Source organism: Chelonoidis abingdonii, chromosome 26, assembly GCF_003597395.2.
Source record: "Chelonoidis abingdonii isolate Lonesome George chromosome 26, CheloAbing_2.0, whole genome shotgun sequence".
In the NCBI taxonomy this organism is placed as follows: Eukaryota; Metazoa; Chordata; order Testudines; family Testudinidae; genus Chelonoidis; species Chelonoidis abingdonii.
Genome location: NC_133794.1, coordinates 11165461 through 11177177, shown reverse-complemented (window position 1 = coordinate 11177177; position 11717 = coordinate 11165461). Strand labels below are relative to the sequence as shown.

At 62.9% G+C, this 11717-nt stretch overlaps 2 protein-coding genes across 2 annotated transcripts in view; one reads left to right on the top strand and one right to left on the bottom strand.

Moving 5' to 3' along the window:
* Nucleotides 1-11717, top strand: part of DCTN2 (dynactin subunit 2) — a 350710-nt gene that overhangs the window by 96644 nt on the left and 242349 nt on the right. The gene's annotated exons all lie outside the window — the stretch shown is intronic.
* On the bottom strand, nucleotides 1198-5974 carry LOC116818854 (glycoprotein-N-acetylgalactosamine 3-beta-galactosyltransferase 1-B-like). Its single transcript, XM_032770097.2, has 4 exons — nucleotides 5925-5974; nucleotides 3891-4120; nucleotides 2482-3146; nucleotides 1198-1655 (listed from the first exon to the last, which is right to left on the bottom strand). Exons 2-4 carry the CDS (start codon nucleotides 4084-4086, stop codon nucleotides 1437-1439), a joined length of 1080 nt encoding a protein of 359 aa, XP_032625988.1. The 5' UTR covers nucleotides 4087-4120; nucleotides 5925-5974; the 3' UTR covers nucleotides 1198-1436.

Sequence of the window (11717 nt, the reverse complement as noted above, 5' to 3'; positions counted from 1 at the left end):
AAACAGGGTCACCTGGGCCTCGTCTCCCCTCTTCTGTCCTCTAGCTGGAATCGGCTGCTCAGGTCACCAGGGTCCTCTCTTCACAGCCCATTATCCTCCCACTGGCCAGAACCAGCTGTGACTCCTGAGTGGGGCCTCCCGGTCACCAATCACTGGAGTATCCGTTCTCCAGGCTATCGGCCGGGGTCCCAAGTTCCCTCGCCAGTTCTCTGTAACAACAGACTCCCTTTCCCCTCCCCTCGTTAAACCAGTAACACCCAGGGAAACTGAGTCCCGCCCTCTCTGCATGCAGCCCCCTGGAAAACAAGAAAATCCCTCACTACGTCACAGCTTAGAAGAAGAAGATATAAACTCGTATTACTGATGTAAGTATATTAAGTGGAAGCCATTCAGGATGCTTCTATAAATGGCTCTGTTTACTTGCAAACCTTCCCGTGTCTGTGTGGGTCAGCCCAGGAGCTGTGGGGTCTCAGGATATGTGACCATGTCACGTGATACTAAAATCCACCATGAATCTGGTGCATTGAGAAGGAAGGGTGGGGACCGAGAGAGTCCTGCCCTGTGCCAAAGCTGTAAAAGCGGGTGGAGCAGAGCAAAGGAGGCCAGTGGTGAGAAACCCCCTGAGACGTCTGCTGGAACTAGCAAGGACTGTACGTGGGAAAGGTTTGGGCCCAGACGAGGGGGGAGTCTAATGTGGGAAAGAAGTTTATTAGAACTTCCCTGAGGGTGAGATATTACCTGTAATCAGTTTCTCATTGTATTAGGATTAGACAGGGACGATGCAAGGATGTTTCGCGCCCTAGGCGAAACTTCCACCTTGCGCCCTCCCCTGTCTCTGAGCCCCCGCCCTGACGGCCCTCCCCACAGCAGCTCCCCCCCTGCCCTGAGGTGCCCCCACTACCCTGAGCTTAGGCGCTGCAAGCCTGGGAGGCGGGAGACGTGAAGCAGCCCCAGCGTGCTCAGGAAGGAGGGGGGCAGGGGTGAGCTGGGGTGGGGAGTTCCCCCGCGTGCCGCCTCCCCCACCCTTACTTGCTGCAAGCGGCCCTCCCCGCGCTCCTCTGCCCCAGCTCCCTCCACCTAAATGCCGGTGGCGACCGGGTCAGCCAAAGATCCGGCCGCTGCGGTCGCTGCCGAAGAAAATGCCGCCCACCAAATCCAAGAACCTTAGGCAACCGCCTACGTTGCCTAAATGTTGCACCGGCCCTGTCCACGCCTCCCTCTGCCCTCGAGGGGACCCTCTATGGGGTGGTCCCTCTGCCCCTCTACCAGCGAGGGGGTCAGTTAGTGCCAACCGGGATGGCAGCTAGACTGAGACAGCCTCCTCCATCATCCAGTGAAGGGGCTGCCACGTGGTCCTGGCCACGGCTCGCCCAGGGTGCCAGCACCACATCAGGCACAGAGCCCGATCCCAGAACGACCGCCTCCTCCCAGCCCCACTACAATATCTTGGTGCCCTGCACCAGCAGCGTAGCGTTGGCCGCCTTCGGCTGGGCCTGGCGCTGCAGCAGGCGAGCGGCGTTCTCCGGCAGGGGCGGCTGGTAGCGGTAGCGGTAGCCATAGGCACGCAGGTGGTAGGTCAGGAACTCCAGTGTGTACATAAGCTCGGGGCTCACGTAGTGGAAGGAGATGGCCAGGTCGGAGCAGCACTGGGGGCCCTGCAGAGCGCGGGAGGGCAAGGGTTAATGGGAGAGGCCCCAAGCTACACAAAGGGGTGTGACTGGGGCAGGAGGAGCAGCCCCAATAGAGATCCCCCCTTCCCACCCCTCCAGCCCCCGGTGCAAGCAGCTCCTGCAGCAGCAGCTCACTGGTAGCTAAGCGCCAATTGTTCCAATTCCCAATGCTGGCAGATGCCCTGGCTCCGCTGCTCCCCCAATGCAGCCGCGGGATCATCCCGCCAGGGGCCTTCAATGAACAGCAAACAGACAGCGTGCTGGGCCTCCCCCTGCTTCCCTGGGGGCAGAAGGGGCATCGGCTCTGGACCAGGATCCGGCCCCCCTCGGGGCGGCACCACTCTCTGCCTAATGCTATTAACTCTGCCTGCTTCTCCGCTGGCTTCCACGGGGCACTGTGATCCCCCAACACTTTGTGAGCTGCCCGTCCGCAGGAGCCCGGCATGGAAAACTACCAGAGGCCCCAGGGACTGAGCCAACGTGGGGCTGAGACCCACCCCTTCCAAGGGAAGCCACCAGTGGGACCCAGGCAGCTACCCGGGGTCGACGTACTGCCAGGGTGACTTAGAGGCCTGCAGGCTGGGCACCTGGCACTCCAGCCTTAACCACGGAACCACCTCCCCTGGCCACGGAGAAGCCAGAAGAGCAGGGCCTGTCCTCAATTCGGCCTGGGCACCCAGCCCGGAGGATGCCACGGGGGGGTGGAGCGATAAATGCAGCCCAGGAACCCAGGGGAGGGGAAGGGAATGCAGCCACAGGCACCCATGCCCGGAGGATACCACGGGAGGGGGGCATGCAGGCGGCCACGAACCTCCACGATGGGATAGTAGCAGTACTTCCAGTACCAGAAGCTCTTGGAGAACTTCCCGGTGAGGTGGGATTCGGGCCCAAAGGGGTGGAAAGTCTCTCGCCGAGCAGCGTCCCGGGAGTCCCCCGCCTGCACCCCCATCTTCTCCATGCACTGGCCCAGCGCCACGTCCTCCAGCGAGGTGGTGTGGGTGCACACCTGGGTCCTGAAGCCCTCCACGAAGCGCCTCAGGGCCTCCTTGCTGAGGACGTAGCCAGCCCCGCCGCTCATGAAGCCCTGCTTGGCGTAGGGCTTGAAGCGCTTCCCGAAGTAGACAGGCTCCTCAGGCGTGTGGTTGGCCAGCAGCCAGCGCAGGTTGTCCAGCACCACGAAGGTGTCGTCGTCCGCCTTGAGGAACCAGTCGGCCTGCTCCAGGTGGTGCTGGTGGACGTACTGGAAGGCCCGGATGGTTTTCCAGTACAGCTGGTCCCGGCCTTCCTTGGTGTCCAGCCCCACGGTGGGGAAGCCTTCGTCCCGCACCGAGCTCATGAACAGCACCACGTTGCAGTGCCGTGTCCACGTGGCCTGGACGTGTCGGGCCTTAGTCTCCAGGTTGCTGGGGCCCGTCATGACCCAGCACAGGATGCGCACCTTGCTGTACAGCTCGGCCGCAGTCACGCTGATCTCCCCTGGGTGCAGAAAGAGTGTTAGGGGCACAGGGGTGGCCAGGGGAGACACCCCCACCTCCCCGATCACTCCAAGACTGAGCCAGCCCCTGGCATTGCAGGCAGCTGCGGGCACCAGGGCCTCCCGGAGCCCATCCAACCTGGTGTACGCTGAACTGGGCAAGGACAATGGGAAGCGAGGTGGGCGGGGGCCGGGCCGCTCTCATTTACTTGAAAATGCCTGGGAGGGACCATTATCCAGTTCCTCCTGCCACCCACCTCCTGGGGGCGATTCCTTGGTGCCCTGGTGCCCAGTGCACCCTCTGTACAGCCCCACAACCCAGTGGGGATGCTACATGAGGGGTTCCCTGTCCCCAGAAATGATCCCTGCCCCGGTGCCAGGATTCCCTGTCTCCACCAAGCAGCCTCCCAAAGGGGGCAGGGGAACAGGGGTGCAAAGGCCGCAGGGGACTGGTATTTTCCTGGGGGTCTCCTGCCAGCCAGCACAGGAGCTGCTGCCGAGTGGAGAATGGTGCCCGATCCCACTAATGCATCTGCCAGGATCAGCCTGAGGGGATCCTCCAGGTGCAAATGCTGCTGGAGAGCCCTGGCCCACCCGTGTCCACCTCATCCCACAACCCCTGGTGCCAGCTTGGCTGCCAACTCCCTCCCGCAGCCTCTGCACGATCAGTCCCCAGCCCCCCTGTCCTGCAGAGACACTGCGTCCCAGGGCTCTTGCGGAATCTTTCCACCCCCCGTCCTGCCCACCTGAGAGGTGCGGGTGGCCAGCGCTGAGGAGTGCTGGGTGCTGGATGACCCAGACGTCAGGGTGGGCCGTCTGGTTCTCGGGGCCCGGGGGCCGTGGCCAGAGCAGGCCATGGAGCAGGTAGAAGGTGCTGATGAAGCCGGTCATGATGCCCACGTGGAAGGCCAGCCGGGAGCCCTTGAAGCCCCCCAGAGTCATGCTGCCCGGCTGCCCAGGGACAGCTTCACACAGCCTAGGGGGAAAGAGCAGGTCAGGCTGCTGGGGGGGCTGGGTGGAGCCACCAAAAGGGGCGACTCTTCCCCCCACCTTGTAATTACCAGTTGCCTGCTCAGACAGGACAGGAGCAGAGTCCAAAGCTAAACCTAAAAAGGGGCAGAGACTGAGCTGGGAAATGCCTGGCTGGCCCCAGCGCCCACGCCCTGCCAGGGTCTTGGGGGCAGGATCTGCCCTCACTGTTCCCCCCTCCCTCCCCACAGCCAGGATTTCTGCCCCTTCAGGACACTATCCCCCCTCCCCAGTTCCTTCTGTAACACTTGAGCCCTATCCCAGCTCGCTCAGGGCTACAAGCCCCAGTCCTCCCCCACATCCACAGCCCCCAGGGCCGTGGCAGAGATGGGGCACCAGTGACGCCAGCCAGAGGCACGTTTGCCGGGAATGTCCCTGTCCCAGCCCCTGGACCATAACCTGAGCTCCCACCCCAGGGGTATGCTAGTGACTCCAGGGGCACCTAGCTAAGGGGTCTGCCTGGGCAACCGCTAGCAGAGGCAGGATGTTGGCAGAGGCTATTCCACCCCCCACCACCCCTCCTGTGCCCGCGTCTCCCTGCCCTGGGCAGAACCTGCCTTTCTGCTCCGGGACCCCAGGGGGCTGGTGAGGGGGATGGGGGGACCCCAGGGGATACAGGCTAGTGAAGGGGATGGGGGTGAATAGGGGGGATCCCAGGGGAGACAGGCTGGTGAGGGGGATGGGGGGGACCCCAGGGGAGACGGGCTGGTGAGGGGGATGGGGGCGGACGGGGGGGACCTCAGAGGAGACGAGCTGGTAAGGGGATGGGGGGGGACCCCAGGGGAGACAGGGTGGTGAGGGGAGTGGGGGCAGACGGGAGGGACCCCAGGGGAGATGGCCTGGAGAGGGGGATGGGGGGGACCCCAGGGGAGATGGGCTGATGAGGGGAATGGGGACAGACGGGGGGACCCCCGGGGAGAGGGGCTGGTGAGGGGGATGGGGGCGGACGGGGGGAACCCCAGGGGAGACGAGCTGGTAAGGGGATGGGGGGGGGATCCCAGGGGAGATGGGCTGAGAGGGGGATGGGGACAGACTGGGGGACCCCAGGGGAGACGAGCTGGTATGGATGGGGGGACCCCAGGGAGACAGGGTGGTGATGGGATGGGGATGACCGGAGGGACCCAGGAGAGATGGCTGGAGAGGGGACGGGGGGACCCAGGGGAGACGGGCTGGTGAGGGGGATGGGGGGGACCCCGGGAGACGGGCTGGAGAGGGGGATGGGGGCAAATGGGGGACCCCGGGGAGACGGGCTGGAGAGGGGATGGGGGCAGATGGGGGGGACCCCCGGGAGAGGGGCTGGTGAGGGAGATGGGGGCGGACGGGGGGAACCCCAGGGGAGACGAGCTGGAAAGGGGATGGGGATCCCAGGGGAGACGGCTGGAGAGGGGGATGGGACAGACTGGGGGACCCCAGGGGAGACGAGCTGGTAATGGGATGGGGGGGACCCCAGGGGAGACAGGGTGGTGAGTGGGATGGGGATGGACCGGGGGGACCCCAGGAGAGATGGGCTGGAGAGGGGGACCCCAGGGGAGACGAGCTGGTAAGGGGACGGGGGGGACCCCAGGGGAGACGGGCTGGAGAGGGGGATGGGGACAGACGGGGGGGATCCCAAGGGAGCAGGGGTGGTGAGGGGACGGAGAGGCACCGGCTGGGAATGGGGCAGAGGTGTGGGGAGAAGTAGGGGGTGAGGCCGCTCTGATCTGAATCCCCCCACATCTGGGGGCGTGTCTAGGGACCCGCGGCACCGTTACCTTCCCAGGGGAGCGGCCGGACCCGCCCCGGGACCCCCGGCAGCAGCAGGGCCACCTCCAGCGGAGCCTCCGCAGCGCAGTCACCCAGCGCTACATTGTATCCAGCTCGGAGACCAGGCCCCGCCCCTCCCTGCGCCCATTGGCCGCCGAGCTGCCAGCCGGCTCTTGACTGGCTCAAGGGCCCCCCATGCGGGTGGGAAGAGCGGGCGCTGGGGCGGGTTTCTTCCTTGTATGGAGGGAGACCTGGGGGGCGGACTCCTTGCCCCCCCCGCAGATTGGGGAGGGGGACAAAAAGGGGGAGAGGTAGTCACAAGGGGCGAGGACCCAGTCCCAGCTGCCCCCCCTTCAGCAAATAGGGGAGGGGAAATGGGGGGCTGGGTAGGAGAAGGAGGGATGGGGGGAGGCGGGCTGGGGAGCTCCTTGCCGCATAGCTGGGTGTGGTCCCACCCTGGCACCTGTCCTCGTGCCCCATAGCCCGGTGTGTGTCCCACCACATCCCGGCACCTGTCCCCCTACCCCATAGCCAGGTGTGTGTCCCACCGCATCCCGGCACCTGTCCCCCTGCCCCATAGCCAGGTGTGGTCCCGTCCCACCCCAGCACCTGTCCCCGTGCCCCATAGCCAGGTGTGGTCCCACCCCACCCCAGCACCTGTCCCCCTGCCCCATAGCCAGGTGTGTGTCCCACCCCGCCCCAGCGCCAGTCCCCATGCCCCATAGCCAGGTGTGGTCCCACCCACCCCGGCACCTGTCCCCCTGACCTATAGCTAGGTGTGTGTCCCACCCCAGCACCAGTCCCCCTGCCCCATAGCCAGGTGTGTGTCTCACCCCACCGCGGCACCTGTCCCTCTGCCTCTAGCCGGGTGTGGTCTTACCTCCTCCCGGTCCCTGTCCCCATGCCCCATAGCCAGATACGTTCCCCCTTCCCCCATCCTTCCGGTCCACAACCCTATGTCCCATAGCCGGATGTGTCCTATGCCCTCTGCCCCGGGGGGCGGGAAGGAGGGGGAGGTCTCCTCGCTTTGACACCTTTGGTCTCCCTGCTGCTCACCTGGCTGGGCTGGTGGTTTTACTGGTTTGGCAGGAAAACCATTTCCTGCCCTTGCCTGTGAAGTGGATTTTACCTATATGGGCAGGACAGAGCCCAGCCCTTGTGCAGGGCAGTGGGGGCAGGGGCATGTTCATTGGGGGTGAACCCTCCTACTCCTGCTGACACCCTGTCCTGGAGTCACTGGGGGATGCTCTGGAGCTGCTCCCTACGAAGCCAGTCAGGACTGTGGGGGAGCCTCCTCCCTCGGAGCAGATTGTCTCCAGGGCAAGAAGCTTCCACAGCTTTGACCTTCCTGGGTCTGAGCATTCGGCATCCCCTGCCCCTCCGTGCACTTCCCATAGTGAGTCCGCCCAGGTGGGGTCCTGGGGCAGCCAGAGGGCCCTGCCCCCCGACTCCGCAGTCAGAAGTGACTCTCAGCCAGCCAGTAACACAGAAGGTTTATTAGATGACAGGAACACAGTCCAAAACAGAGCTTGTAGGTACAGAGAACAGGACCCCTCAGTCAGGTCCCTCTTGGGGGGTAGGGAGCCCAGACCCCGGTTCTGGGCCTCCCTCTGTTTCCCCAGCCAGCTCCAAACTGAAACTCTCCAGCCCCTCCTCTGGCCTCTGTCTCTTTCCTTGGGCCAAAGGTGTCACCTGGCTGCACCCCCTTCCTGGGCCTCAGGTTACACAGGTGCAAACAGCTGGGCAGTCTCACCTGCCCTGAGGTCCTCCGCAAAATCACATCCCCAATTCCCACCACCTAAGTATTGGTGCAGGACGCTGGCGAAACTGAGGTACACCCAGTATTAGTATAGGCCAGAAAGACTCACATGCAACACAAGGAGAGGAATAAAACCCCACTTCGTCACACATCCCCACTCGCCCCAGGGCAGGAGCTGGTCTGCGCTGGGCTGGGGCCCATTCTCCGCAGGATATGTGTTTGTTCTCCTTACCTGGATGAGTAGGAACAAAGAGCAGGCTTTAAATGGCACCTTCATCTGATCCAGTGAGCTAAACGCACACAGTGGCCGCTCCCGGGACTGGCACAAACTGCCTTGTGATCGGGGCGGGGCGGTGAGGGGGGGAGCTGTTAGCTCCCCAGGATGGAGCCCTGTTCCCATTGCCCCAGAACACAGGTTCACACCTGCATGCAGCTGCTGTGGGACAGCCTAAAGCATGCCCCCTCCCCCCACCCAAGGAAGGCGCTTCCTGAACTGCGCTGATGGCCCAGGACTGGATTTGCCAGCCTCAGATGGAGGCACGAGGACAGGAGGCTGCGAGGAGCGGGCGGGTGGGTCTCCGGGCAACAAAGAGACTACAGCAGGCCCTGTCTGATCCCCCCGCCCCCCCATTTACACACACAATTGCCCACTTTGCACACAGAGCTGAAGTAATTGTGCGTGGGTAAATCCACCCAAAGTCAACATCCCCCTCCTGAGCTTCGCTGCAGACACACACACACACCCCCAGAGTCAATTGCACTCACAGACTGCAGGGAAGGCTAGAAAAACAGAAAGCCGGGATGCAGCCGGACCCAGTAGTGGCCTGGTTGCAGCTAGATATATGCAGGGGCCAGAGGACCTGTCATGGACTCACAGGTCGTGCCCACCTTTGGCCCCGTAGTCCCTGGGGGGAACCCCCTTCAGTGACAGCCCTTCTCAGAGGTCCACTCTCTCTCGGGGATTAGGCCCCTCCACCTTCTGGAGTCGCACCTCTCTGAGCCTTAGCATCCCTCTCTCTCTAGCCAGTCCCCAGCCTGGCCCTGTGCTTCCCAGCTGGGTATCTGATATCGCCTCCCCCAAGCCCTGCCTCTGTCCATTGCCACCTATGCAGGTAAACAGAGTCACCTGAGCCTCCTCTCCTCTCTCCTGTCCCCCTCTGGCTGGAACCGGCTGGTTAGGTCACCAGGCTCCTCTCTTCACAGCCCATTGTCCTCCCACTGGCCAGAAGTTCAGGGCCCCTGCCAGGATAAAGCATCGGACCCTCCCCCTCACATGGACCATGTCTTTGTCATACCCCCAAGGAGCAGGCTCCATCTCAGCAGCTTGGCATTAGCCCCTTTCATTTGGTGCAGCCCTGTCGGGGGCGAATTAAGTTCAAGTTGCATTAGGGTTAATACCTCTGGGGTCCATGGTGTTACACATGCAATGGAGCACAGGCAGCAGCGTATTATCGCCTAGGCGTAGGGCAGCAAATTTGCTCCTGACCCCTCCCCAGCTCAGCCCCTTCCCCAAATCCCCGGCCCGTCTCCTCCCCCCGGCGCGCCGCGCTTCCCTCCTTCCACCTCCCTCCCAGATTGGCGGCCCGAAAGCGCTGGGAGGGAGAGAGAAGCGAGTAATGGCGCGATCGGAGGAGGCAGAGCAAAGGTGAGCTGGGACCGGCAGGCGCGGGGAATGACTCTTGGGGGGGGGGGGCAGGGAACCGCTCCCTGCCCCAGCTTACCTCCACCGCTGCCATGCCCCGAGCGCGCCACAACTTCCCTTCCCCCCCTCCCTCCCAGGCTTGCCGCAGGGGAGCAGAGGTGAGCTGGTGGGGGAGAGGGGCAATTTTTTGAGGTCCTAGGGGCACCAAATTTGTTAATCCGCCACTGAGTATGGGTGAATTCCTCTGGAAGGAGGGGGACGCCAATGTACTTTCTCCCTTGTCAGCCTCTCGGAAGCCACCCCCTGGAGGGATTCAGATCTACAAGGTCAGCCTAGTTTCCCCAGGGACCTACGGACACAGGAAGGGTTCTCAGATAAAAAGCCTGGTCCAGCAAAAGGTCAGGACCCCTGGAGGGACTGGGCTTACCAGGTTGCCAACCCTCCAGGATTGGCCTGGCGTCTCCAGAAATTAAAGCTGAATCTTTAATTAAAGATCATGTCATGTGATTAAATCTCCAGGAATACCACCAACCTCCTACCGAGACCCCATGAGAGCGTGTGCTTGTTCTGAGCTGAAGTGGGGGTGAACTTGAAACCCCTTGGGTGAGGGGGGGTGGTCAAAAGTCTGCTTCCCCAGAGCCCAGGCCTGGGTTCGGGTGATCTCTGGGAAGCGTGTTAGCATGTGCATGGGTCTTTTTAAGATTGTCTCTGGAGAGCTTTTCCCTTAAGGAGAAAAGCAGCTGGCTGGCACAGAGTGGCTGGCATGGGGTGGCTGGCACAGGGTTGCAGCTTGCACACAGGCGTCATATTGTTGGCCAGCGCAGAATGGAGTGCAAGCAGGCCCCCTAACCTGGGGAGGTAAGGACCTGTTGAGCCTGGAGAAACCTCGCTCAAAGGGAGTAAGGCGTGTTTCCACCTGAGACAGGTGACAGCCGGGGAACCGGGAACCGGGAACCTGGGGGGGGGTTTCTTGCTGGAGGGGATACACAGGTCCAGTTGCCCTGAGCTGTGACTTTCTCCCAGCACCGCTGGCCTAGCTCCAAATGAGCCACGGAGGAGTCCGGAGGATTCTCGCTCGCTAGCCCTTGGGGGCAGAGATTGGGGGCGGGAGTGGCCAGCATGAGCAGGCCCTGGTCTGAGATGGTGACCTGTGCCCCTCTCGCCCCATGCTACTGGGAAAGCAGCTGCCACGGGGTGTGGGAGGAAGAGGCAAAGCAGAGGTGCGGATAGATAAAGCAAACACTGAGCCCATCCTTGCTGGAGCAGTAACTCCACCGTCACTACTGCTGCACGAAGACCAGCTGGGTTTGAGCGCTGGCGGGGGAGAAGGTCCATCCCCTTTCCAGCAGCTGGTGCCTGCTGGCATTGCCCCCTGCAAGGGGTGCACCCAGCCAGCCACATGATGGGCGCCGACTAGGGCACCAGACCGAGCAGAGGTGCCAGGGGAAGAGAGGTTCAGAGAGGCATTTGGGAGGCATACAAGGACAGAGGTTGATTTTGCAGGTGTTGGGACGATGCTACCCACCCGGCCACAGGCGCTGGCTGGCGCACGCTACGGCCAGCACCATTTATGCCCAAACCCCAGGGGCATGAAACTTTGTCCCTCAGCAGCACGTTGGGGGCAGAGGACCATGCCAGCCTCTCTGCACCCCCATCCCACATTGAGGCCCTCACACACCCACTGCCCATCCCCGGGGCGTTAATCATTCACTGAGCAGGTGGCCAGGCCTCTGAGCACAGAAGTGCCCAGGAGGGGCCCTGCCTGCTACCTAAACAAGGAAGTGTGCAGAGCAAACACAAAAGGGATTTTCAGGGAAGAGTTCAGGGTGAGCCAGGCCTGGAACTTCCTCACCATCTGGGACATTGTTTTCCTGCTCTTCGCACATGGGCTGGCCAGTCGCCCATTGCCGTCTACAGCAGCCTGGCTGCTGGGTGAGGCATACGGGCTGGGGAAAAGGGGGCGCAACTGGGGCCAATGATCCCCTGCTCCAAGAGGGGGATGGGGGGACAGCAGCCCCCTTGCTCCTCCTGCTGGAAAGGGCGATGACAGGCCAGAGCAGGCCTGGAGGTGGGGATGGAGACAGCTCACAAGTCAAGGACGCAGAAGCACCAAGGGGTCACCCTGTTTCGAGTCTAAAGAGTAGAATGGGCCTTCTACTCATCCCACCTGGGGCATGGGCCTGGGAGAAGGGCAACAGCTGGCCAGCACGAGAGGCACCAAGTGAGGCAGAGGGCGAAGGGTCATGGTTGCAGTTCCATCTGAGGGAGCAGTGGGGGGAGGCGGCAGGATGGGGGGACTGCACGGAGCAGGGGTGCCATCAGCTGTCTGTGATCTCCGCATCTGAGCGGTCAAGGCAGCAGGCAGATCCGCCACAGAGGGCAGAGCTCACGAGCAGGGAG

Excerpts from the sequence above, each read along its gene's own strand:
- LOC116818854 (XM_032770097.2), bottom strand. The coding sequence starts at position 4,086 with ATGACTCTGGGGGGCTTCAAGGGCTCCCGGCTGGCCTTCCACGTGGGC. Across the intron at positions 3,147-3,890 it reads TGGCCACCCGCACCTCTCAG|GGGAGATCAGCGTGACTGCG; the intron begins GTGGGCAGGACG and ends TTCTGCACCCAG. Across the intron at positions 1,656-2,481 it reads GCTACTATCCCATCGTGGAG|GGCCCCCAGTGCTGCTCCGA; the intron begins GTTCGTGGCCGC and ends CGCGCTCTGCAG.